Here is a 25,006-nt window from a genome sequence, read left to right on the forward strand (position 1 = left end):
AAGCACATGGTTGAGTGCTAGGCAATGTAGAGGAGCTAGATTGGGACTAGCAGAGTGTTAATAAAAATGGCCTTTGAGGGCTGGGGGTATAGCTCAGTCAGTAGAGTGCTTGCCTCAGATGCACAAAGCCCTGGGTTTAATCTCCAGCACCACATAAAACTAACTAAAAGGTATTATTTTCATCTACAACTAAAAATATTTTTAAAAAAATAAGAATGGCCTTTGATGACCAGCAGTCCTGGGCTTGGAGCCTGGAAGTGCCTCACGCTGTATGATTCTTGGCAGTTTCTTTACTCTCTCAGCATCAGTGTCCTCAGTTGTAAAGTGGGTAATAAAAAGAGCACCTGTTTTTTTATGGTGTAGTAAGGATTTTGAGAGTGGTACAGAGAGAGCACTGAGAACAGTTGTTTTTGGTTAAGCTTATAATTATAACTTTCTTGGAGAGGTCAGCCTGGACAGAAGCCCATGAACTAGGAAGGGATGCATAGGATGGGCAGCATGGATTTATTGTGGGTTTTCAATATAGAGAGACAGGGCCAATTCATGCTATGGAAGGGTGGCCATGGCAGGGGCAGGTATGAAGAGGCATCAGCAGGTGTCTGGGTTGCAGGTGATACAGTGATCTGGGTGGGGTCTGGTGGCCACAGGGATGGCCTAGCTCAGTGTCTCGGGACCACAGAAAGAGTCAGCTTTTGAGTCTAGCTGAGAGGAAAGGACATGGGACAAAGTCAAGTATTCCTTCTAAGGAAGACTGAGCTGGCCTCTCTACCTAGGAGAGTAGAAAGTCAGAGTGGCTGGAGTAAAGGAGGCAAAGAACAGAGGCAGGAAAGGAGGGAGAGAGGCAAGCGCAACATACAGGGCCTGGCAGACTTACTCCATATACTGCTTGGTGAGAAACACAAATCAGATTGTGTCACTTTCCCTGGCTGCCCATGGCCCTCAAGCCAAAGTCCAGACTCCTTGTTTTGATCTGCAGCCCTTTCTGGCTTGCTGTCCTACCATATCCATCTAGAGCTCCATGAGTTGCTCTCCAGTCCCCAGATGTACCTTTGCTCCTGCCCCACATCTGCATTTGCTATTGCCTGTGCCCAGAGTGCCATTTCCTGCTCCTTATTCTACTCTGCAAACACTTATGCATTTCCAAAATCTGGCCTGGCAGCCACACCCCAACACACATAACTGCTGGAGCCTCCTCTGTCCCTAGCACACCATCCCCCTGCTATATCGTATCTGTCACCCAGTGCTAACCAGGTCCAAATATGTGCCTCCAGCTTCCCACACAGGTCTTTGCTGGGCCTGGAACTTCAGAAGCACTGGCCAAACAGAACTTTCCACTTCAAAACAGTGGAGACCTGCTCTGGTTTTAAGTTTGCCTGTTTGCTCTGTGTTGCTCACAGTATTTCCTCAGACCTAGTATTCTAAGAAGTGGTAGGCCCGAATAATGCTTAGAGAACAGGCAAGGCTGTGGTATAAAAGAGTCCTAATTTGGAGAGCCTGGGTGGGGTAGAAAGGAAGAAGCAAGGAAAGCTCCTTTCCCTTACCCCAGTGCAGAGATATTCCTTCCTTCTTACTCTGGGTCTGTACTGCTGAGGGTCCAGTGTCCCACTGCCCTGCCCATCCCCATTGGACATTAGTGTAACTCAGCCTGTCCTCCATCCTAGGCTTTAGTTCCTGGAAAACTATTCAGTACAGTCCTCAACTAATTTACACTATTATGTGAATGATGGATGGCAGCCTTCTTATCTAAAGACTACACCTAAATGATTTTTAACCTAGGGGCCTAAGAGCAGTTGATGGGGTAGGGGATACCTTGGGAGGTTATTCCAGGAAAGACTTGGCTCCAGCCAATGCTTCCTGTTCCATTATATGGGTATATATGAAAAGTTACTGAAAATTCTGGACTTTTCATGTGTGCTGGCTTGGTGTGTGAATGCAGTATTGTGTGTGTGTGTGTGAGAGAGAAAGTGAGGGGGAGAGTCACACATCAGTGTACTGGGCCTGTGTTCACTGGCCAATTATGTTTGAGTATGGATACACACAGATTGAGAGTATATAGTACAGGTGTGCTCACACAGCATCTCCCAGCCCTACAGTGTAAACCGGGTGTGCATCCAAGTTTTATTCAGCTTTGTGCATGCCAATTGTATACAGTTTTGTGACAGCCTTGCCTGCCTCAGCCAGCTTCTCTGGCCTATGTTTGGTTTGTAGGACAGTGGCGGGGCCCGGAGATCTGTGATTGGAGGGAGCCCTCAATTGCTTACCCACTACTATGATGATGCCCGGACCATGTACCAGGTGTTTCGCCGTGGGCTTAGTATCTCAGGTGAGAAGGGCTGTGGCAGGCATTGGGTGGGTATAAAAGTGGACAAGGAACCATGGTAACAGGCATATGGGCAGGTCAGCAGGGCCCAGGTTCATCAGAGAAGCCATTCCTAGCCCTCCTTTACCAGTCAGAAAAGCAACTGCATTACATGGCCAAGGGCTGACCTTAGCTTTTTTTCAGCCCTTAGGATTCCCTGATTTTAGGCTCCGCACTGTATACACCATATTGTCAGCCTCTTGTGAGCCTTGAGCTGTCAGACTACTAACTGGCATGATTCTAAGCTTGAGCCTCTGAGATGTCTGGGTGACACAAGGGTTTGAAGCAAAGAGATACTGTCACAGAGAGGCAGCCTGCCACCTTTTCCTTGCCCCAGGTATCTGGGTCTTTTTGGATCTGTAGTACAGACGGTCACACAAGTTATGGTAGGAACAGTTATTGTATCAGTCCCATTCCTGGGCCTCCCTGATCTCTGAGATGCCATGCTCACATGCTTTATGTCCTTCTGGGTTAGGAAGCTAGGGGGACATTCATGGCCCGTGGATACCCACAGTGTGGGATGTCCATCCAGGTGCCTGACAGGCAGGGGTAGTATACCCACCCCGCCTCCGCCCTTGCACAAGACCTGCTTGTCTCTGCAGGGAATGGACCCTGCCTCGGCTTCAGGAAACCCAAGCAGCCTTACCAGTGGCTATCCTACCAGGAGGTGAGTGACAAAAGACAGGCCCCACCCTGTCTTCCTGTAGAACTGGCACTTGGAGGGAGGGGCTTGTGGGCACCTTGCTGGGTTCTATAGGGTCATTTTTTATTTCTCTGGCCTGAAATAGCCTTGAGGGACTTTGGGTCTACCTGGGCAGGGAGTCAGGGAGGTCTGTTAGACCTATAGGAATCCCACCTGGGGGTCTCCCTGCTTGGAAGAGCCTTCGTTTGCCCATGTCCTCCCCGCATCTGTGTGCAGGTGGCTAATAGGGCTGAATTTCTGGGATCCGGACTTCTCCAGCACAACTGTAAAGCAAGTACAGATCAGTTTATTGGTGTTTTTGCACAAAATCGACCAGAGGTGAGTATCTGTCCTGACTGGTCTTAGAAAATCTTAGCGGAGTAGGGGTGGGGCACTACATGGAATAATTCTGCTCCCACAATTTGTAGGACTGGGGACAAGAAAATAAAAGGGAGACCTTAACACCATCCTCTCTACCCCACCCCTAGCTCTGTTCCTTATCAGGAGCAGCTACCCAGCAGAACTTCATCCATACCACATCAGACCCATAAACAGCTGTCCCTTGAACCAAGGGGGGAGGAAAGTCATGGTGAAAAGGTGCATGCATGTCCTAGAAATGGACCTTGGGCTGTTTGGACATGAAATCCAGGAGTTAATAGAATTCCATGGGTCAAGCATGGTCTAGAAGGCTGTGGGTGGGCAACCACAACCTCTCAGCCTTGTGGACTCCTTGCTATTCAGAGTGTCAGGTATAGGGCCTAGAGCAGGTACTCTGGCTGCCTGATTGGAAGGCAGTACCGCCCTCTTAGCTCCTTTCCCCCCATCCTGACCTTTTGTTTCCATAGTGGATCATTGCAGAGCTGGCTTGCTACACATATTCCATGGTGGTGGTGCCACTTTATGACACCTTAGGCCCTGGTGCTATCCGCTACATCATCAATACAGGTGAGCCCCATTGCCACCCACTTCCACCATAGGCAGCCTGTCCCCAGTCTCTCAGGTTATGCCAATTGTTTCACATTCATAGGAGGTCCTTGCTTCTGCTCTCAGAAAACAATGGGGGCTTATACTTTGGCCCCTGAGTTGGCTTCCTGAGTCTCAGCTGGCCCCAGCTGGGCTTCACCTAAAGATTCCTTGCACAGGGATGGAATGTCAATAAGAAGCCTCTGAACCAGCCTCTACACAAGGCTACAACCATTTCAGGTTCATGGCAGCTTGACATAGTTGCAAGAATGGGGGTAGGGTAAAAAACACAGTAGACCTGGGATGATGGGGGCTGAGTCTGAAGCAAAGGAAAGCTTGGAGTCTGCCAGTTGGGACGTCTGGAGATTCCTGGGCCTTCTTCCCTTGGTTATACTCAGGACCCATGGCATGTTCCTTTGCACACAACACATGACCCCCACAGCCTGTCTTGAATATTTATTTATACAAGCTGTGGTATATACAGCCCATGGTGCTGCTGATTGGCATGTGTTGCTCATAGTCATAGTTTGCACCCCCATAGCCTGACTCTCCTTGATGGTCCCCACAGCGGACATCAGCACCGTGATCGTGGATAAACCTCAGAAAGCTGTGCTTCTACTAGAGCATGTGGAGAGGAAGGATACTCCAGGGCTAAAGTTGATCATCCTGATGGAGCCGTTTGAGGAAGCCCTGAAAGAGAGAGGGCAGAAGTGCGGGGTGGTCATTAAGCCCATGCAAGCTGTGGAGGTGAGAATCTGCTTCTGGTTGTTTGCTGAGCCATAGTTGGATAGTCACTGAATCAGAGCTGCTGGTCATCTGCCCCTTTCACGTGCTGGGTGGCTGTTTTAGGTGTGTGCTGAGACACGCCGGGCTTTGCAAGGGCTGGTAGAGAGAGGCCTGGATAAGCCACAGAAAAGACACTATGGCTGGCACAGTTAATGTCACCAGGCACCACCAGGTGGATGATGGTCGCCAACATGAGAAGCACTTGCACAGGCTCTGGAGCTTCCTCACTTCTAGCTAGTGTCAGCCTGTATGTGTCTGAGGATAGACTTGAGTTCCAGGACTCAGTGGGACCCAGATTCCCAGCAGCCTTTAGAACTGGCCTCCAGGATCTCAGGCACTGCTCAACTGATTTTTACTGTGCTCTTGGATCCAGGGCCCCAGGGCCTCCAGTCCTTCCTTTCTTGTCTGCTGCTCCCTGTATCCATAATTCCTGTGTACTTGAACCTCCTTCATGACTTTAGCAGCCACAGTTGCACTGGCAACTCTCACCTGTTGCCCAGCATTGAATGCTCATTCAGAAGCCCACACCACCCAGCCACTCTGTCTCACACCTGTGTTCCTAGATGTACTGTGAGCATCTTTAGCCCAACATGTCCAAACTCATTGTCATGTACATAATGCCTAGCCTCTCCCCAGATCTTGGGCTCCCTGTCTATATTGTATGGGGTGGGCCTAGAACCTCTAGGCAGTCTGCCTCTCTCCAAGGAGTTCCAGGCTAGACATATGTCTGAGGAGAGGCAACTCAGGTGGCATCTTCCACAGCAGCCCATGTATAAGTACAGGATCTAAAACTCTGGGCTTGGTGCAAGAGCAAGCCCAGATGCTGAATTTATTTTGTTCTGTTTTTAATTGATGAGAACTTGATATGTATTTAAACAGTGTTTTCTTTTTTCAGGACTGTGGCCAAGCAAATCACCATGCTCCTATGGTAAGCTAATCTATAAGCAGGCCTTTGTTGAGCAAGATTGTGGGTATGGTCTGTCTTCACAGAGCCCAGAGTAGAGAGGCCAAAGAAGCACCTCCATGTTAATATGCAAATCTTGTGCATAACTCAGGAACACCTCCTTGGGGGTCTAGGACTTCTGTAGGCTGAGGGCCCAGGGAAGGACCTAGAAGAAGTCCCATGTTTGGGGAGGGAGACAAGGGCAGCCAGGCCTGGGTACCCGTGGCTCTCTGGTGAGTTTTTCCTGGGGAAGTCTTACTTTTTTTCCCTTTGAATGTAGTGAACACACCAGAGAATGAATGGGCAGAAGTAGCAACAAAACTGAAAGTGAACCCCTGGGTCAAGTGACCTGTGGCATCTACTGTCTTTGCTCATCTTTCCCTTGTGAACTTTTCTGTGTGCCATCTCCAAATGGTCCTGCCTGGGGTTAGATCATAGCCCAGTGCCCTCTGGGCTGGGCTATCAGGAAGTTTTCAGGATTTCAGGTTCCAGGCCTCTCCCTCTAGCTCAGTCCTTCCTACTCCTCAAGCCACAGTGAGAGAGAGAGAGGGAAAGGCAGTCCTGAACAGATCATAGCCCTGCTTCCCAGGACCCTGCAAAGGTAGCCCTGGGTCTTTGCTCATCTCCCACGCACCAGGCTCCCCAGTCCTTCCACGTACCCTATCTCTTATGTCTCTGTACTTGTTCCCAGCTAGTTTTTCTCCCAGAATACATGATCTTACTTTATCTGGAGAAACTCTATTTGTCCTTCCATCTTAACTTATATATATCACCTCTTCTGGGAAGCCATCTCTCTGTGCAAACAGACATTAGATGGGCTCCTGCTGGTGATCCCAGAACCATGTGCCCAGTGCCAGGGAAGCACCTAATGCAGAGTAGTCCTGGGGATTTAATGGGTAACTCAATTCCTGAGCCACATGTTGTATTCCCAAGACTAATTTCAGGTATCTGGGAGAAAATGAGAAGGAAGAAGAGAACTGGGTCATACCCACTAAAAAGATGAGGGGTATTTGGTAGAGACCTGAATGTGACCACTGTACCCCACTCAGTCTAAGAGAGCTGGGAAACAGCAGATCAGCTGTGAGGTTGGTGGGAGAGATCCATGTCCACCATGTAGCTTCTTTCCCCCTCTCCTGGGAGCTCAATTGCCTACCTTTCTAACTGTAGCACATGAGGACACTCACACATGCCCAACACATACCCCTACCTATATAACCCACATACACAGCACACATGTGAGGCTAGGTGGTGGAGGGATCCAGGCGTCTTGGTCCCTGGTAGTTCACACTTGAGACTCCCTAAAACACATCTCTTCTCATTCCTGCAGCCCCCACAACCTGACGACCTCTCCATTGTGTGTTTCACAAGTGGCACAACAGGTAAGCAGTGGTACCCAGATTACCAGCCATGGCCTCCTGCACCTTATATTGGCAGCCTGGCAGGTGATTTCAGGAATTCTGGTGCCCTCTGTGAGATGGGCTGAACATTGTCTTGTGGGTGGTTCCAGATGTTGGTCCTTCCTCCTGCTGCTTCTATCCAGCACCAGACGAGTCAGGAGTGGCCAAATAGAGAGATAGTGTGGACTGGGAGGTGTAGATGGGGTCCTTGGGATTTCCCATAGCTGAGCCAGTGAAGTCTGGGACAGCTGGGTTATGTGCTGGGGAAAGGACTTTTCTCATAGTTTCGTTTCTTCATGGGAAATAGCTCTTACTCCTCTGCTTCCTGCCCCCAACTTAGTCTATGTATCAGGGACTGAGGAAGGAGTCTGAGGATGTCTAAGACTCCATCAAAGGATGGAGGCTGAGTGTGAGTCCTATCCCCACCACTTTCCTAGAGTACTATGAACCAGCTATTTCTCTGCCATTACTGTTCCCAGTTTCTCATCTGTGAAGAGGGTCGTTAATAGTGCCAAGTAGGAGATGGGGGTGGCATGTGAAAGGTCAAATGCTCCGTAAGACTGTCAGGAAGAGGACAAGTCTGTGCCTGGCACTGACAGAATGGCACATGTATCAGCATGGGGCAGAAGTAGTCAAGGAAGGCTTCCTGGGACGGACAGAATACACATGAGGACCACGGCAAAGACATGGCTCTTTGCAGTTTATAGTGCCCTTGTCCACCCTGTCACTGTGCTGCTGGGGCCTCAGTACAGTCGGTGAATCAAACAAGTGAACACCAGGCCTGCTCCCAGGGGATACTAGCAGCAAGAGGAGGTGCCAGGACTTGTGCCCTGCTCCCTATCCTGAATTGTTCTCATTGCTGTCATTCCATCTCATCTGATGGACTGGCTCACCTTGATGACAGTTCTTAGGGGACAGTGAACTGAGGCTTCCCACACCTTCCACAGAAACAACCTCTAAGGCATTTGGCAGACCTTTGCAGGATTATCCACGCACGTCATTGGATCATGAGAAATTGGTTTTACTAAAAGGAGATGGATGTTTACCATTCGTTTAAGTGGGCTTAAAGATTTTCCATTGTACTCTACTAAATCCTTTCAGAAAAGAAATAGAGCCCTTACTCTTCAGAAGCTGACATCCAGAGCCAACCTCAGAACTCAAAAATGCCCTTAAGGTTTATGTTGCTTTTTAAATAGAGCTTTCAGAGGTCTTTTTGACATAAGTTTTTACAGCATGAATTTTTGGTGACATGATTTTGAAGAGCAGGTCACTGCTGTGACCTCTGGCTTTGGACCCCTGCCTTCTAAGTGTGCCTTCAGGCTTTCAATGGATACTTGGTCACAGGTATTGCCCCATACCTGGAAAGTACTTCATGATGCAGAACAGTGCTGTTGCCCCCTGGAGAGGGCTCACCTCATGTCCAGTGCTTTCCAGACTGTGCATTCACTGTCTAAAGCCAAGGCACCCTACTCAAGCTCTCTGGTGGAAGCAGAACGTATGGGGCCTAGAAAAATGGGCTGTGATTTAGTGTCCCCTCCTACTCAGATCTATGGCTGGTGCCAGGGCACAGCTGAAGCAGTAAGCAGACCTTTGGCCTGATAGCACCCAGACTGGCCACGTACTTGGATTCCTTAGACTTCAGGCTAAGCCCATGCTATGCTTCTTGTATCCATCCTCTTGTCAGCACATCAGCCACATGTGTCCTCAGTGTCACAGCCCAGCTACAGCTTCCCTTGCATGCTCAGTGTCCTGGCTCAGCCTCAGCCAGGGCTACATTGTTCTTTGAGTGGGGAAAGGTGGGAAATATGATCTAAACCTGATATTTGGCCCTTATTCCTCTGGTGGAATAATTCCAGGAATTATTTCCTTCCACCTCATGGTGGACACCCTGTAGAATCAGCCAGTACTTAGAGCCCATAGTCAGGCCAGGACAGTCTGAAAGGACGTGAGAGGTTATGCTTATTTTATCTAGCAAAGTCTGATGGGTGAGTATGTGGTTGGTTGTTCATTTTAAAATAACCACCAACTGGACAGAAATCTGACTCTGCAAATAAAAATTGTGGGTAAAACTACCCTTGAATGATAGTTATATTTTTATGAGTTAATATAACTTCTCTTCCCAGAGAAGAAAATATAATAGCCTCAGGAAACATACCCTTCTCAGTCTATGTGTCTTTGGTACTATTTTCTTATTTATGCATATTAATTGAATCATTTTTGAAAACCCACTGTGCATCAGATCTATTATTGGGAGCTGAGGATATGGGATATAGCCCTGCACTCATAAACTCACAATGCATATCAGCAGGCAGTTCCAGTACCATGTGCCCAAGGGTCTGCATCCTAGGCTATATAGGCTACCCAACTTTCGAGTCATCAGGATAGCAGGACACAAAGGATTCTCAGATCTAAGCAAGTTCTAAAAGATTGATAGCTGAAGAAGAAGAGAGGGAAGGTTGTTCCCAGAAAAGGACCCAGCATGCACAGAGGATCAGGAGCAAGATGGAAAATGTTGCTTTGAGGGAAGGTGGAGGAGGCCTGGAGCAAGGCCTGGGGACACTGGAGTTGGAGGTATGATGGCATAGGCTTTCCAAATGAAAGAGCAGCTGAAGAGCCAGAGAAGAGATTCTGTCAGCGTTGTCTGTGGCTGATTTACTCAGAGGATGTTGTCATAAAACCATCTATTGGTGCTCCTGGTACTTCCTAGCACTCATGTTGTGTAACTTTAGAATTACCTGACCTCTCTTAAGCCTTGGTTTTCTTGGGTATTAAGCAAATACATTTAATGCTTATGAGTAGAAGGCAGAAATGGACAATAGTGCTAAGACAAAGTGCTAAGAAATGTGAGGCCTGAGTGACAGTCCCTGTCACTGACTTCACACAAGAAAAAGAGAGAAACAGGAAAATCTGCCCCTGGATTCTGCAAAGTTGATTGTGCTTAGATCCATGTTGGAAGATTTATTGCTGTTTCTCCATACCAGCAACTTGGAAAAACCTCTATATCATGTTTAAAGGAAATGCTGTCAGAGGTATATATCTTCCCAAATCAGAAAAGCAAGCAGAGAATTCCGAAAGCTTGTTATCTCTCACGTCCTAACTGAGCCTTGCAATCTGCTCCCAGAATTTGTTGCCAACATTCTTTTGGTAGGGTATTTCTTAGAAATTTGCAGGATCTGAGTTCACAGGACCTGAGTTCACACGTGAGATTTTTTAAATTTATTTTTTAGTTTTAGGTAAACACAATATCTTTGTTTTGTTTTTATGTGGTCCTGAGAATAGAACCCAGTGCCTCAGGCATGCTAGGTGAGCCGCTACCACTTGAGCCACATCCCCAGCCCACACACATGAAATTTGCCAGATGAAACTCAGAATGCTTTCTAGGTCCCAGGACTGTAGGCTTTGTATCTAAGAAACAACTACGGGGTGGGGGGTAGGGGTTCTTCATGTGGACATAGGTTTGAGGAAAAGAGCAGGGATACAAGAAGGACAGGTGGAGGTGATTCAGATCCCATGGCTCTTTTTGTTTTTGTAACTTTTAAATCACCTCTATTGTTCACAATATGGTCAAAGTGCTGGATCACTGGTCAAAACCTGCCTACCACACCTCTTGAATGCATACGTGGGGCTGTTACTGATGCTCTTGTCTCTGTCAAATGGGTCACCAACAAGTTGAGCAAGCAGGTCTCATGGGCTGTAATTATGAGAGCCAGTGTTTGTATTTTTTCTTTTGCTCCTAAATAAAAGCTCAGGTATCTTGTGCCTTTTCTGGCCATTTTCAGGTAATAAAAAGTTCCATGGCCATTGCAAGTCACAGTCAAAATCTTAATTCAAAATTACAAGTATCAGTCTAAACTAGGAATCCTCTCCTTCATTGAGACTCCTCCCCCTCCTCCGCAGGGTTTGCTGTGAGCCTGGGGTGGGGGGGTGGAGCGGCGCGTGGTATGGTCCCTTCTTTCCTCTTTTCCTCTCTGCTGTTTCTCCTCCCCTCTAATAGAGGCTTCTGCCCTCTCCCACCAGGTACAAAGTAGGGATGGAGAATGAGTAAGTGGTTAATGAACATTTGGAGATGGTTTGGGGCAAATATCTAAAACTTACTCTTTCTTTGGGCATTTCCCTGAGTTCTCCTGATGTAGATAGTACCTCCCAGCCCATCTCTTGGGCTATCTGCTCCATCCTCTGCTGCAATTCCTACCTCTTTTGTTGAGGGTGGAGCGGTGGAGGGGGGACAAGCCTTTTACCCTAGCAAACGGGAATTGTGGGCAGATTCCTCCTAACACACCATCTGTACCCACTATCTGCTCAGAAGATGTTCCTTCTTTGGACTCCATATCCAATCCCTGGCATGATCACGATGATCACTGACTTCTTTACTTGTCTCACTGGTTTCCTCGGTCTAGGCAGCACATTTGGTCTCATCAAGTGATCCTGTTAGGGTCTGAGTTATTTTGGCTTTCAGGTTGGGATGGGCAGGGAGGTTCCTTCTTTCCTCCCCTTTTGATAGGCTACTATACAACTTAGTATGGCTCTCATCAAAGAAACGCTCCTTTGCAGGCACAGTGATGCATGCCTATAATCCCCACTCTGGAGGCTGAGGCAGCAGGATTACAGATTCAAAGTGAGCCTTATCAACTTAGTGAGGCCCTAAGTAACATAATGAGACCTATCAAAAATTTAAAAAAAAAAAAGGGCTGGAGAATTAGCTCAGTGTAAAGTGTCCCCTGGGCTCAATCTCTACTACCAAAAGTAACCATTTTTTAAGTGGATAATTCAGGGACGTTTAATACAGTATTCTCTTAGTCTCTCCTCATTTAGCTCTTTTATTTCCTCATTCTTGACAAGGGTTTCAAGATTAACATTGGTTTATTTGATACTTCCTGTGTAACTTCTGCATGTGGTCTGGCCCCACACATTTGGCATTTCATGGCTATTACATGTGCTGCCTCAGTGAAAACATCTAATTTAACATCTTTTGTTCATGGATTATGTCCTGTGACCTTATAAAAGCCCTGTGAGATGGGAACTATTGTCCCTCTTATACAGGCAAGGAAACTATGAGAGGAGAAGTGGCTTAGTGATGTCATGCTGGCTAGGATTTAAGCTCTGTCAGATCTGTCCAGTAGCGACATCAGGGTTGCATCCACATGGATATGAAATGGTGGCCACAATGGCCTCCCTCCCCGCGTGCTCTTTGCTGGGTCCCCACCTACCTCTACCCCCTAAATTATTCTAGCAGTACCTGATTTCCTCAAGGGCCCTCAGGACCAAGTCTCACAAATCATAGAGGAAGGTTATCTGAAGACAAAGTAAGAACATCTGTGTCCCATCTTTGCTGATGAGCAGGTGGCAGGGGCTGCCCAAACCCCAGAGACCTCCAGCCTGGCCTGAGCCAGGTACCAGCTGCAGCAGGAAGTCCTCTGCTAGCAGAGACAGGTCAGGCCTAGAGAGCAGCATTGAGCACTGGAAGTCTGTAAGGGGACAGGAGAGGTGCAGAGCCTGTGCTCCCAGAGGGAAACAGGAGAAGATACAGAGCCTCAAGTAGAAAGCCCTTCAGGCTGAGGCACTCCATCTGTGCAGGCTCTGAAGGTCTATAGGATGGAGGTTCCTGGAGCAGCATTCATCTTCCTCAAACTCTGAAGTGGCTGAGGATGAAGGCCAGAGGCTTGGGTGGACAGGTGGTGTCCGGGACCGCTAACATGGGCACTATTTTCAAGGAGTGGCCCTTGAACTCCCAACTAACTCCTCTTCTTGCCTTCTATTTTCAGGGAACCCCAAAGGTGCGATGCTCACCCATGGGAACGTGGTGGCTGATTTCTCAGGCTTTCTGAAAGTGACAGAGGTGAATAAAGTAAATTTACTCTACAGGTGTCTCTTGAGGACATCCTCAAATCAGTTTTATTGTTTTCTCCCCCCTGCCCCCCAATACAATCTGGGCTTCCTGCCATTCCCAAGCATGAGTTTCTGTTCTCAATAGAGCAAACCCACTTTTAAAGCCCCTTTCAACCCCACTTTTAAAATCCCTTTTCAAACACTGAATCAATCCATACCTGACAAACACTTAATTGATTTCTTTTTTTAATTTCTATTAGTTATTGATGGACCTTTATTCATTTATTTGTTTATATGTGTATGAGCCACACTCAAACCCTGTGCCTCACACATGCTAGGCAAGTGCCCTACCACTGAGCCACAACCCCAGCCCTTAATTGATTTCTAAGAGCACTAAGATACTGGAAAGAAAAGTTTGCAAACCTATTTTGCATTTTTAACCTCAAAAATTGAGATAGCTGTGCTTTTGAATGTGTACCTTTATTCAGCAAGTAGCCCGTATTAACTCGGTTTTCAAGTAGGTCAGGGTTTAATTCAGTCATTTTGTGTTTAAGGACTACTAGAGTCTGAGAAACAACCACAACTGCCAATTTATAAGGCTGTACTTAAAGGTAAACCTAAAATCATAAAAGCTTGAGACCTTGGCCTGACAAAAGCATGTTAGTGTTTTATAACCAGCTAAGAAAGGAGAATCCCCAGCATGGTGAGTATGCTCTGCAGTTTCCTTCAGAGGAAAGGATGGTGCCTTTCATAGAAGTTAGGCCTTGTCTCCACTGTGGAGACATCTCTCTCCAGGTAATAGTATGGAGCCTGCCTATGCCCCAATCACATACTTCGATAGACAACTGTGAGAGACGGTTGGTGACTGAGCCACATTCCCAGGGTTTGTCCAAACTGGTCCAAAAAGGCAACCCAGAAGAGCCAAGCAGTCCAGCAAAGGAAACTCTTCTTGTTCAGGCCCCCACCTGGCCAGAGCAACCCCTGTCCCTACCCTTAGTCTCACCTGTGTTGGAGGGTTGCAGCAGGACTCCCTGTCAGCTTTCCCCTTTAAGGCCTCCATCCCTGGCTGTGGCTTGAGAAGCCAGTTTCCGCTATCTGGTTTGGACTTGGCCTTGTCTCCTCCTCTGTCCTGGGCTCTCTGGGCCCCTTTCTCTGAAAAAGGACTAGGAAGTACTGACAAGCCAAGCCCCAGGGAGACTGGGTAAATGGAGTCTGGGGCAGATCCCACAGTTGTGGGGAGGAAAGGGAGAGAGCCAGGCTGGCGCCGACTGACTGCAAGTGAGATGCAGGCCCTTCCCTGCGGAGCACAACTCTGCTGGTTTATGTGTGCTTCATTTGGCTCTTTGCTTCTGCAGATAACCTAGACCCACTGGCGCTGCGACCTAACACTTCGCTTCCTATGCTGCCCTGTCTCTCTCTTCTTTTCTCTCTGCACCTTTCCTCCCTCCCCCCACACCCTCTCATTTTCTCTCTCTCACATCACTCTGTCTTCACACCCTCCATTCCCTTCCCTTCCCTCCCTCCCTGTTTGCCCCTCCAGGACCATTTCTCTTTAATGTTTTATGACTCTCTTGTTGTCTTCCTGTCAGTGTTTCTTTCCTTTCTGTCTCCCATGCCCGTCACCTGCAGAAAGTGATCTTTCCGAGACAGGACGATGTGCTCATCTCCTTCCTGCCTCTGGCTCACATGTTTGAGAGAGTAATCCAGGTAAGACGCCCACCTGACTGACTGGGATTTGCCTGGGCTCCTTCTGTTTTCTTGCAGAGTCAGTGGGCTCCCACTTGTGCGGATGTGCACTTTTCCTATTTGCCTTTAGCACACATGTTTGAGCGAATGGTGCAGGTAAGGCCCTGGCATTAGAGAGGCACAACCCATGCCTAGAACCCATAACCCTAGCAGGATGTCATTGGTCACTGGTGTTATGAAGTAGGACCAAAAAGATCTGTGCTCAGAAGGTACCACAGGGGTCAGAAGGGTCCAAGGACCTTGGTCACCCCATCAGTTCCCTAGGGAAGACCCAAGCTCATAAGATCTGCTCTGAGAGCATTGCAACTTTGCAGACATTTGCTTTACCATCCAAGCTCTGTGTCCATGTATGGCCAGCACACTCCTGTTTCACGACTCTCATAACTCACAGATTCCTAAAAGAGAGAACAAGCTGTAAAGAATCAAACTGTCACAGCTCCTCAGGCTGCAGATGGGGACTGGTATTAGATTGAGTCTGAGTCAGGCCTGTAGGGGTAAAGAGAGTGAGGGGAGGAATCCATATGTGATTTGGGGACAAAGAATTCTCCATGCATGTGTCACTCAAGGTTCCAGCTTATAAATAAACTGCATCTTTTAATCCTTTTCGATTTTGCCTTGAGAGTGATCTGGCATAATAAGGCAAGCTTTCCAGCTTTCTTGGCCTGAATTAGAATGCCAGTAATTACTGTCAAATAGTTTTTTAACCCCGGGTAAAGTGAGCTACGCATTCTTAACCTGTAATGGGGGTGGTTAGGAATATGACCTCACTTGTAGGGTTGCTATAAGCATTAAAGACAGGAGCACATATAAGGACCCTGATGTGCTCTTAGTCCCACTAAGAAATAGTCAGACTCCCTCTTTAGCCTCTCACCAAACAGCATCCACAGCCAACTCTAGCAGTAGCTCTAGTACCTGTGGGGATAACAAGTCCTTCCATCATTGCTGAGATATCCCTGGGAAAATCCACATAGTCCAGGACCTGAAATAGACCCATTAATAAGCTATACATATCTCAAAAAGACCTAGTTTCCAGCATTGGGCAGTGGGTGTGGGGGTAGGCATCCATGAAAATGGCTATTTTGGCGTCTTTCCAAAGCTCAGAATCCCACTCCACCTCCTGTGCCTTCTCCCTGCGTCTGAGTGGGACTTAGTGTGAAGGTATGGGATGGGGAAGTCATTCAGGTAGCATTCTTTGTGTCTTGTGGCAGCAGCCAGAGCTGGGTTTGGGTTATGGGTGCCCTTTATGGAGTTTGGGATGCTCTGGATTGCGGCCAGGAGTGACCTGCCCATCCTAATGGACTCCTGTCCTCTCCTTCCAGTCTGTTGTCTACTGCCACGGAGGGCGCGTTGGCTTCTTCCAGGGAGACATCCGCCTTCTCTCAGATGACATGAAGGCTCTACGGCCCACCATCTTCCCTGTGGTCCCACGACTGCTGAACCGGATGTATGACAAGGTGAGCCCTGGTGGAGCCAGGCTGAAGTGCTGCTTATCTAGACAGTCTGTCCTGAAAGAAGTTGCTTCTTTGCATGTATTCCCCAACTCTTGTTTTGCTTTTCCTTCCTCTTTTTCTTCCTCTTCTCTAAAATCTTCGTTGGGAGGCATTATTTTAGGAAATTCCATTTCCACAAGATGCCCAGACTTTGGCAGAGTTAACCTTCAGCTTGATGTCAGTGACCTTCTGCAGGAGTATCATGGAGCGTGGCTTTTCTGATGGCCAGTCTGGGCCTTCTTTCTTGGGGACATGTCTAAGGAAAGGCCCTCAGACCCTGACAGATGTTTGCAATGTGTGTTCCTCAGATCTTCAGCCAGGCAGACACTCCATTGAAGCGTTGGCTGCTGGAGTTTGCAGCCAGACGCAAGCAGGCGGAAGTCCGGAGTGGAATCATCAGGAATAATAGTATCTGGGATGAACTCTTCTTTAATAAGATTCAGGTAAGAAATGAGCAAGAATGACACCTGTGTCCAGTGGGTGATCTTACAAGAGAACTAGAGAAGTTCATCCCAGTAACCTATAATCTTATAGAATAATAACTCATGAAATAAAAGTTTATCTTACAATTAAAATTTTAAACGACCCATGGTTAAGTAGTTCTCTTGACCTCCACAGGCATCAGGGTGACCTTGCCCTTGGATAGTCTAGTACTGCTTGATACTGCTCCATCAAGATGCTTCTAGAGTCTGAAGATTCTCTTGCCTTTCAGTGTCACCCTGGCCCCATGGTTTTTTCAGCAGCACCAGCTTCTAGCTAGATGCTCAGGGATATTCTTTTCCTGTGTCCCTTCATCCTCTCCAAACCAGTCCATTCCAGAATTGCACATTTTTGTATGTTTGTATGAAGCCTTCAAGCTCTGTATTACCCAAGAAATCTCTAGCTAATTAGTAGAATTACTCATTTTTTTCTTGCTATTCTATTTTTAGCTATGAAAATTAATATTTAAACTCTCTTGGCTCAACTTACAGAAACAAAGTGTTTCAAGTGTTTTTTGTTCTCTGTAGTGCATAGTAAATAAAGCATTGTATTGATTTATACATGAAAAAAAGATAATGTCATTAAAATGGATGTTGGAAGAAATTGCCCTAAGTAATTGTTTTGGTTGCTTATGAATTATGGAAGAGTGAGAAAGCAGCTGTATATTTTAAGGAAAGGAGAACCAGTATCATAGAAGGCCACACAGACTAGTAACACTTATCTTAATAAACAAAAGAGTTGATCAAGGACCTACGGGTTTAGCACAGTGTTAAAGTTGTTGCCTAGCATGTGCAAGACTCTAGGTTCCATCCTCAGCCCCCTGCCAAAAAAAAAAAAATAAATGTTTGGTTTTATTCATGGGTTAAGTTGTGTAATTGATTGGGTTTATCATTTGCAAGGGGGAAGGGACTTCATCAGTTCATGGTCTTCTCTTTGTTCAAAATCCTAGCATCCAGTTGAATATTGGACCTGAATGAGGTTCACATGGGAAGGACACCATCTCAGGTGTCACAAATGTTGGCAGATTCTTCCCTCTTCCCACAGGCCAGTCTTGGTGGACATGTTCGGATGATTGTTACTGGAGCAGCCCCTGCATCACCAACAGTCCTGGGATTTCTCCGGGCAGCTCTCGGGTGCCAGGTATTGCCTTGCATGTCCTTACATGGGGGCAGAGGGATGTGCATCAGGGATGAGATCTATTTTACCCTCTACTATACAGAAAAAAATCCCAGGAACAAGATTTGTGGCATAGATCTCCCTTTTCCAAGGATGCAGAAAAATCCCAGAGCCATTTAAAACCAGGATACCCTTGCCCCATTCTGGAAACACATATGTATGCACTCTGAAAAATTCCTTTCCCTGAGCCCTTGGAAGGTTTTTGTAGAGGACAAAGGGATCAGATAAACTATATTATGAATCATCAATGAGCCAGGGAAGCTGTACCCCACCTGTACCACATCTCTGCATTCTCCAGCTCACAAAATATCTTCCCAGTGTCTTAGAAAAGGAGCACAAGAGTGGGGACGAAAACCCAATTTTATGTTATTTGATTCAGTGGATTTGTTATCTCTAAAAATTTACTTCTTCATTTGTTCATTCGATTAGTATTTATTAATTTATTACATATGCAGGGTATTGTAACATGATTGTGGCTGATGGGTTTCAAGTCAAGTAAATATGTCTGTTTCATAATTGTGCATGACTATATACTTGTGCTTTAGACGCTGCACAGTTCTTATACTATCCTCCTATTCCACATGGCATTGGACCTTTTCTAAAGGCAGGCTTTCCCATGTGGTGTATTCTTACAAACAAGAAGGGCTCTGGAGGTGACAAAATTAAACATGGAGTGAATTCTGAAATGTGTATCTCTAATGCTCATTTATCCAAATAAAAAATACCGTCAATATTTGGAAACAGGCCAGAAATCTTTATCCCAGTCTACATAACATTAACTACTAAGTGTCTGTGAAAAAAAGTAGCACTGTTTTTAAGCAAATGAGGCTATGATTGTTGTCTGTATTCAGCTTTCCCTGGAATTACCTGCCTCCAGAGCACCTTCCCTTGACCTTCCTTACCAGGAAGCAGCCCAGTGGATGTTAGCTGACTATACAGAAAAAGGGCAGCCAGTCAGTTCTGGGAGGGTGTGTGCCCACTGTGATTTTCAAGTTTTTCTTGAAGGTTTATGAAGGTTATGGCCAAACTGAGTGTACTGCTGGATGCACCTTCACCACACCCGGGGACTGGACTTCAGGTAGGATGGACTAGAGATGTGGGAACAGCTTGCAGGCCACTGTTACGAAAACAGCAGGTTCTAAAACTCCCTCCTGGAAATTGAGTTTGCATGAGTCATTTAGGGGAAAAAATTAAAAGGAATAGAAGAAAAACATTGATGATGGTTATGTACAAGTTGTGATGTTATGGGTCTGTTTTCTTTGTTGTGAATTTTTTTGTGTGTTTTCCTATTGTTTTTATATTTTCCCATTTCCTTCATAGAAGAATAGACCAGAAGATTACGATTCTAGGTGGAAAAATGCTTATAGTATCATTGTATTTGATTTTATGAATTCTAAATATCACACAGCCTTTCTTGTAATCATTTCAGAACTAGGTTTTAAAATGAAAGAAGGCTATGAATTGGATATAACTTGTAAAGGAGAAGCATGTTTATAGTGGACAGGCTTTCTATCTCTCTCTTTCTCTCTCTCTCTCTCTCTCTCTCTCTCTCTCTCTCTCTCTCTCTCTCTCTGATACATTATAAGTATTCGTAATTACAGAATTCACTTGTCATTTATAATATACATACCATAAATCCATCAATCACATTCCCCAGTAAATTCCCTTTCCTTCTCTCCTCCTCCTCCCTTCTTCTTATTGTTTGTTCTACTCTACTGATCTCCCTTCTATTGTGTGTGTGTGTGTATACACACACACACACACACACACACACACACACACACACACACACGGATTGAACCCAGAGGCACTATATCACTGAGTGACATTACTAGTTCTTTTTATTTTTTGAGACAGGGTCTCACAAAGTTGCTGAGGGTCTTCCTAAGTTCCTGAGGCTGGTCTCAAATGTGTGATCCTCCTGCCTTAGCCTCCCAGCTCATTGAGATTATAGGCATGTGCCACTGTACATAGCTTATTAATATTTTATTTCTTTAAATGTTTTTTAGTTATAGATGGACACAATACCTTTATTATTTGTTTTTAGTTTTATGTGGTGCTAGGGATTGAACCCAGTACCTCACACATGCTAGGCAAGTGTTCTACCACTGAGCCACAGCCATAGCCCCATAGCTTATTAATATTTTAATTGGTGCATTACAATTATATAAAAAAGTAGAATTCCTTGTAACATAATTAAACATGGACATAGCATAATTTGGTAGAGATTTTGTTCCCCAATATTTCCCCATCTGCCTTCCCTTCTTCTCAACCTCCTTCCTCTGCTCTATTGGCCTCCCCTCTATTCTTCTGAGCGAGAACTGTTTCTTAAGAGTCCTTTTGGGAAATATGGTCTCCTAGGAGGCAGTGGTACCTTGATAAGGAGCAGTTCCCCTCCACACTCCCATTCTGAGGAGATTTGTCCCTCAGGTGTGTGGGTAGTAGGTCTGTGATAAGTAGCCCATCTGTCCTTCACCAGATTTAGACCAGATACTGGAAGAAGCTGAAAAACAACAAATCTTCAGGATAACAACTTCTCTGTGAGCCTAGGCCACTGTTTGTGCCTGAGTTTGCTCAACTCCAAAGTGGAAAATTGGGGATGATGTACATGCAAGAAAAATATGCTTATAATTATTACAACATTATTTTCAGAGTACCTTGAGATAGTCTGTAGAAACATATGATAGGAGCATCCTAAACAAAATCATATGTAGCCAGTCCAAGTATGGAAGTTTTATACATTTTTAAATTCTGTCTCTTTAAACTCTAGCCAGATAAAGCCCATTTACAAAAAGTATTTTTATTTGTTGTAGTTGGACACAATACCTTTATTTTATTTATTTTTATGTGGTGCCAAGGATTGAACCCAGTACCTCACACATGCTAGGCGAGCGCTCTACTGCTGAGCCACAACCCCAACCCCAAAGCTCATTTTTTATGGTTGTTCCTTAATCACTCTGTCACTGGCAAATCTTCAGGAATCATCTTTAGAGGTCCTGGCTCACTAATTTTTTTTTCCTTATTGCTGCCATCATATTGGCAAATCACTGTCACATATCTCCTTCCTTTTGGACACATATTTTGTACTGGGGAATGAACCCAGTGGCGCTTAACCACTGAACCACATTTTCAGCCCCTTTTAATATTTTATTTAGAGACAGGATCTTGCTAAGTTACTTAAGGCCTCACTAAGTTGCTGAGGCTGGCTTTGAACTTACTATCCTGCCTCAGCCTCTGAAGCTGTTGGGATTACAGGCATGCACCACCGCACCTAGCCAAAATGTTTGATTTTTATTCCTTTGTACCTTAAAAATCAATAAAGCTATTGGATATGAGGGAGTTTGATATCTTTGTATAGTACTGTAAAAGGTTCAGCGGCCTTTCTTTTAAAAGAGAAACCAAAGTGTCACTGCTTGTTTTTCATAGACTAGTTTACTTTTCTTTCAGGACCTTGGCTAGCACCTGCTGTAAAAATCCTTCAACTTAAAACCACAAACAATGACTAGAAAATAACAGATACAATTAGGTGGTTGGTGTATATATAAGACCAGAAAATCTGGTATCTCCCCACCCTAAGAGGGTGAGTTACCACATTCCAGTTGTCTCTCTCCCTTTTTTTCAAAGTGTCATGTGTAGACCAGCAGCAGCAACATCACTCACCGTGGTGCCTTTAAGAGTTGTAGAGTCTCATGCCTCAACCCAGACCTACTGAGTCAGAACCCACAATTTAACAAAATTGCTAGGTCCTTTCTATGCACCAATACACAGGTTAGTGGCCAGAGGAAAAACAATGATAGTTGTATTGTATAATCCCCAAACCAAGATGCGTGATCTGACAATGTGGACAATGTTTTAATGTGGACACTATTGTATAAGCTCCTGACTCCCTCCGTTCCCAGGCTCCTGTGCAGGTTGGTGCTAGACCAGGTGTGCCTGTCTCTCTCTTTTAAGAATCAAATGTAAAATGAAGTTCCAGGTGGAGGTTGGCCTTTGCTTTCTCCAGAACTTTGTTTTATCATCAGTGCTTGCCTGTGACAAATACCTTTCTAAAGCTGCTTTGTTTCGATCCATAATTCCCCACTTTGACCACTTAGGAGTTTACAGCCAAGTGGAGCATTTTCAGTGCTGAATTGGATCTGAACACTGATTAGTGCCATCTTACTCTGGTGTTCTAGGGCATGTGGGGGCACCTCTGCCCTGCAATCATATCAAGCTTGTTGATGTGGAGGAGCTGAACTATTGGACCTGCAAAGGAGAGGGAGAGGTAAACTTAAGGATATAGCCATTCATGTCTGTGAGTAAAAACAAGCAAATAAAAACAGTAGGAATGAAATTATTTTCCTTTCACCTTGTATATACAGTCATTGTAATTGATTAATTTGACTTCAAACAGGCCCCCTTGCCGGGACTGAGTAGGTCTAAATCAATATTTTGAACTCCCAAAATTTGTTTTAAAATCCCCTGTTTTTTTTCCTAACTGTGGCCTGGCCTGCTTCTGTGTAATCTGTCCCCAGAAGAAATGGCCATGTACAAATAGACCAGATGGGGTGGGTTGAGCTCTGTGCTTGCTCATTCCATGGGAGGGGTGGGAGAGCTGACTGCCTGGTAATGAAACAAGCATCTTTGGCAGAATCAGCCAATCATCAATATCTGTGATGACACCCCACTGAGTGTCACAAAGTAGCCTATGGTCAGGGCCAATGGGGCTCTTGCAGAAGAGTTGGCAGAGGGAGAAGGATAATGAGAACAGGGGGGAACATGGGAAGGACCCTGCTTGAGAGAAGACAAGAAACAGTTTAAAAGAGAGAGAGCTGGCAAGTGTTTGGTGTCCAATGTTCCCATCACTGTGGTTTATACAGTGGTTTTCCTGGTGGGTAGCATTCCTCATTCTCCCTATGCCTGGTGATGGCTTCTCATTGTTGGCATTCATCATACTGTGGCTGAGAGAAGCCATGGCGTTTCACCCCACAGATCTGTGTGAGAGGACCAAATGTGTTCAAAGGCTACTTAAAAGATCAGGACAGGACAAAGGAGGCCCTGGACAGTGACGGCTGGCTTCACACTGGAGACATTGGGAAATGGCTGCCGGTATGTGTGTTTAAAATCATGGCGCTCCAAATGTTCTGGTGGTGGGAGGTTATGTGATATGGAACCTTGAGGCAGAAATCTTCTGGAGTAGAAGAAGGGAGATGTCTGGGAGATCTGAGAAGTGCTTGGAGCGGAGAGGGAGGATGCCTCAGTTCCTCTGACTCTGCCAGCAGTTGCTCTTGTCACCTTGAGCAAAGCCCCATCCCTCTCTTGGGCTCCACAATGACACACTTATAGAAAAAGAGAGCAAGCCTTCATAGCATTCTTTGGTCATGGTCCACAACTTCTATCCAAGTCAAATTTGCCTTGTTCTTTCATTGTTTAAACCGGAATAGTAACATTATTTGCTGTTCTGAGGAACAAATGAAAATATCTATAAAGCACTTAGGACAATACCTGGTACATAGGAGATACTTTGATGGATGCTTTGACTAGTATAAGGCTCTGCTGCCAACATGGAGAGCCCTTGCTTGGTGCAGCCCAGTCTGGAAGGCTCTTCAGTGTCTGGACAGTTTTGCTAAGGTTTGAACTAGACATTGAGAGGCATTAAATTTATCAGGCATATGAATGATATAGATTCCTGTCTGGACCCTGTGGACTGGCAGGCCAGTTTGCCCTTACTTGGATCTATATGCTTCCCTTAAGAAACCCTCGTGCCTGGGGCAGACAGGAATTTATGCCCAGTGTATGCTCTGGGCCAGGGACTCTGTTCAGGAACACATATATTTTTCAGCACTATCCAGCCCGATGTGATGGGCATGAGCAGGGGAACATACACCTGGGGAAAGGTGGGAGAGGACAGGTGCCTATTGAACCCAGTTCTCAGAATAAGCCTTGATCTAAGAGGAAAGGAAAGATTGAGAAGCACAGGCTAGAGTAGAGATATGAGGAGGGCTATAAGGCAAGCAGTCCCAATTGAAGGCCCACAGGTGTGGGGTCCTGTTCACCTGCAGAGGGCACACTATCTCATCTGCTCTCGCTTGCATCCACACCTTCCAAAGCCCTGCACTTTATTTTATATTAGAAGGCTCTCAAAATTGTAAAAGTTCAAAGTCCCACAAAACTTAGATATGCTGCTGATGTCCTGAACTTGAATGAAACCACTCACCCCACAGGGCATGGTGAGAAGCAAGTGAATCAGTTCATGTGAAGCTCCATGCACTCCAACACAGCCTAAAACAGCAGGCAGGAGGCCTGTGAAGTCAGTTTCTAAAGTTTTTATTTTTAAATGATGGCTGAATTTTAATTAAAATTGTTACTATAACAATTGAAATAAATATGTATTCTTTCTAAATTTCTCATGTAAGACAACCATGCTTTCCTGGCATAAGTTCCACTTAACCATGATATGATTTTCTTCATATTGTTTTTCTAAAAATTATGTTTGGCCTTTCTACTTATACATTTGATTGGTCTGCAATTTTCCTTTTATACAAGTCTATTATGGTTTTTGAGAGTAGCCTGTAATTTCTTTTTATGTACTATTCTATTATGAGTTGATGAGTATTTTGATACATCCCCTTTCCTGTGTTTTGGAAGAGTATATGCAAGGTTTGAATGTGCCATTCTTGAAATTTAGGTAGAAATTATCTATAAAGACATTTGCTTTGGGGTGAGGCTGTAGCTTAGTGGCAGAGCACTTGACTAGCTCGAGTAAGGCACTGGGTTCAACCTTAGCATCAAATAAAAATAAACAAATACAAGTTCTGAAACATTTTTTAAAAAAGACATTTGCTTTCAGAAATCATTATTATTTTATAGCATTAGATAGATCAAGGAAGAGGTATAGTTTTCTAATTTAGAAAGACCTGAATTCAAGTCCTGATCCCCCTGCTTCCTAATTGTATGGCTTTGGGAGAGTTACCTGAACTGTCTGATCCTCATCTCACCTGTGAAACAAGGGTGACAACTCCCAGCTCATGGGATGCAATTAGAACCAAAGAAACCAGTATAGGAAAAGCAATTGATGTTCACCAGGGTTTTGAGCAAAACAGGGCCTGCTTATTTTTTGTCTTATAGAGGTTGCTCTGGCTCTGTTAGCTCAAACAGATCGAGTGGGGACAGAGTATA

The 25,006-nt window shown here is 45.5% G+C and overlaps 1 protein-coding gene across 7 annotated transcripts in view; it reads left to right on the top strand.

Moving 5' to 3' along the window:
* Acsl6 (acyl-CoA synthetase long chain family member 6) overlaps positions 1 to 25,006 on the top strand; it is a 57,890-nt gene that overhangs the window by 18,527 nt on the left and 14,357 nt on the right. For 5 of the 7 annotated variants that reach the window (XM_021733604.3, XM_021733603.3, XM_021733601.3 and 2 more), the window contains 15 exons: positions 2,209 to 2,323; positions 2,962 to 3,026; positions 3,279 to 3,380; positions 3,887 to 3,986; positions 4,573 to 4,751; positions 5,686 to 5,718; positions 7,061 to 7,112; positions 12,893 to 12,966; positions 14,586 to 14,663; positions 16,022 to 16,156; positions 16,501 to 16,635; positions 17,717 to 17,812; positions 18,854 to 18,926; positions 22,024 to 22,112; positions 22,820 to 22,936. In XM_021733604.3, coding sequence (XP_021589279.1) covers positions 2,209 to 2,323; positions 2,962 to 3,026; positions 3,279 to 3,380; positions 3,887 to 3,986; positions 4,573 to 4,751; positions 5,686 to 5,718; positions 7,061 to 7,112; positions 12,893 to 12,966; positions 14,586 to 14,663; positions 16,022 to 16,156; positions 16,501 to 16,635; positions 17,717 to 17,812; positions 18,854 to 18,926; positions 22,024 to 22,112; positions 22,820 to 22,936 — 1,443 coding nt within the window. Of the gene's footprint in view, positions 1 to 2,208; positions 2,324 to 2,961; positions 3,027 to 3,278; positions 3,381 to 3,886; positions 3,987 to 4,572; positions 4,752 to 5,685; positions 5,719 to 7,060; positions 7,113 to 12,892; positions 12,967 to 14,585; positions 14,664 to 14,720; positions 14,799 to 16,021; positions 16,157 to 16,500; positions 16,636 to 17,716; positions 17,813 to 18,853; positions 18,927 to 22,023; positions 22,113 to 22,819; positions 22,937 to 25,006 lie in introns of all 7 variants that reach the window. The other 2 variants (XM_021733606.3, XM_021733602.3) reach the window with 2 other exon arrangements.

Source organism: Ictidomys tridecemlineatus, chromosome 1 (genome assembly GCF_052094955.1).
Source record: "Ictidomys tridecemlineatus isolate mIctTri1 chromosome 1, mIctTri1.hap1, whole genome shotgun sequence".
Classification (NCBI taxonomy): domain Eukaryota; kingdom Metazoa; phylum Chordata; class Mammalia; order Rodentia; family Sciuridae; genus Ictidomys; species Ictidomys tridecemlineatus.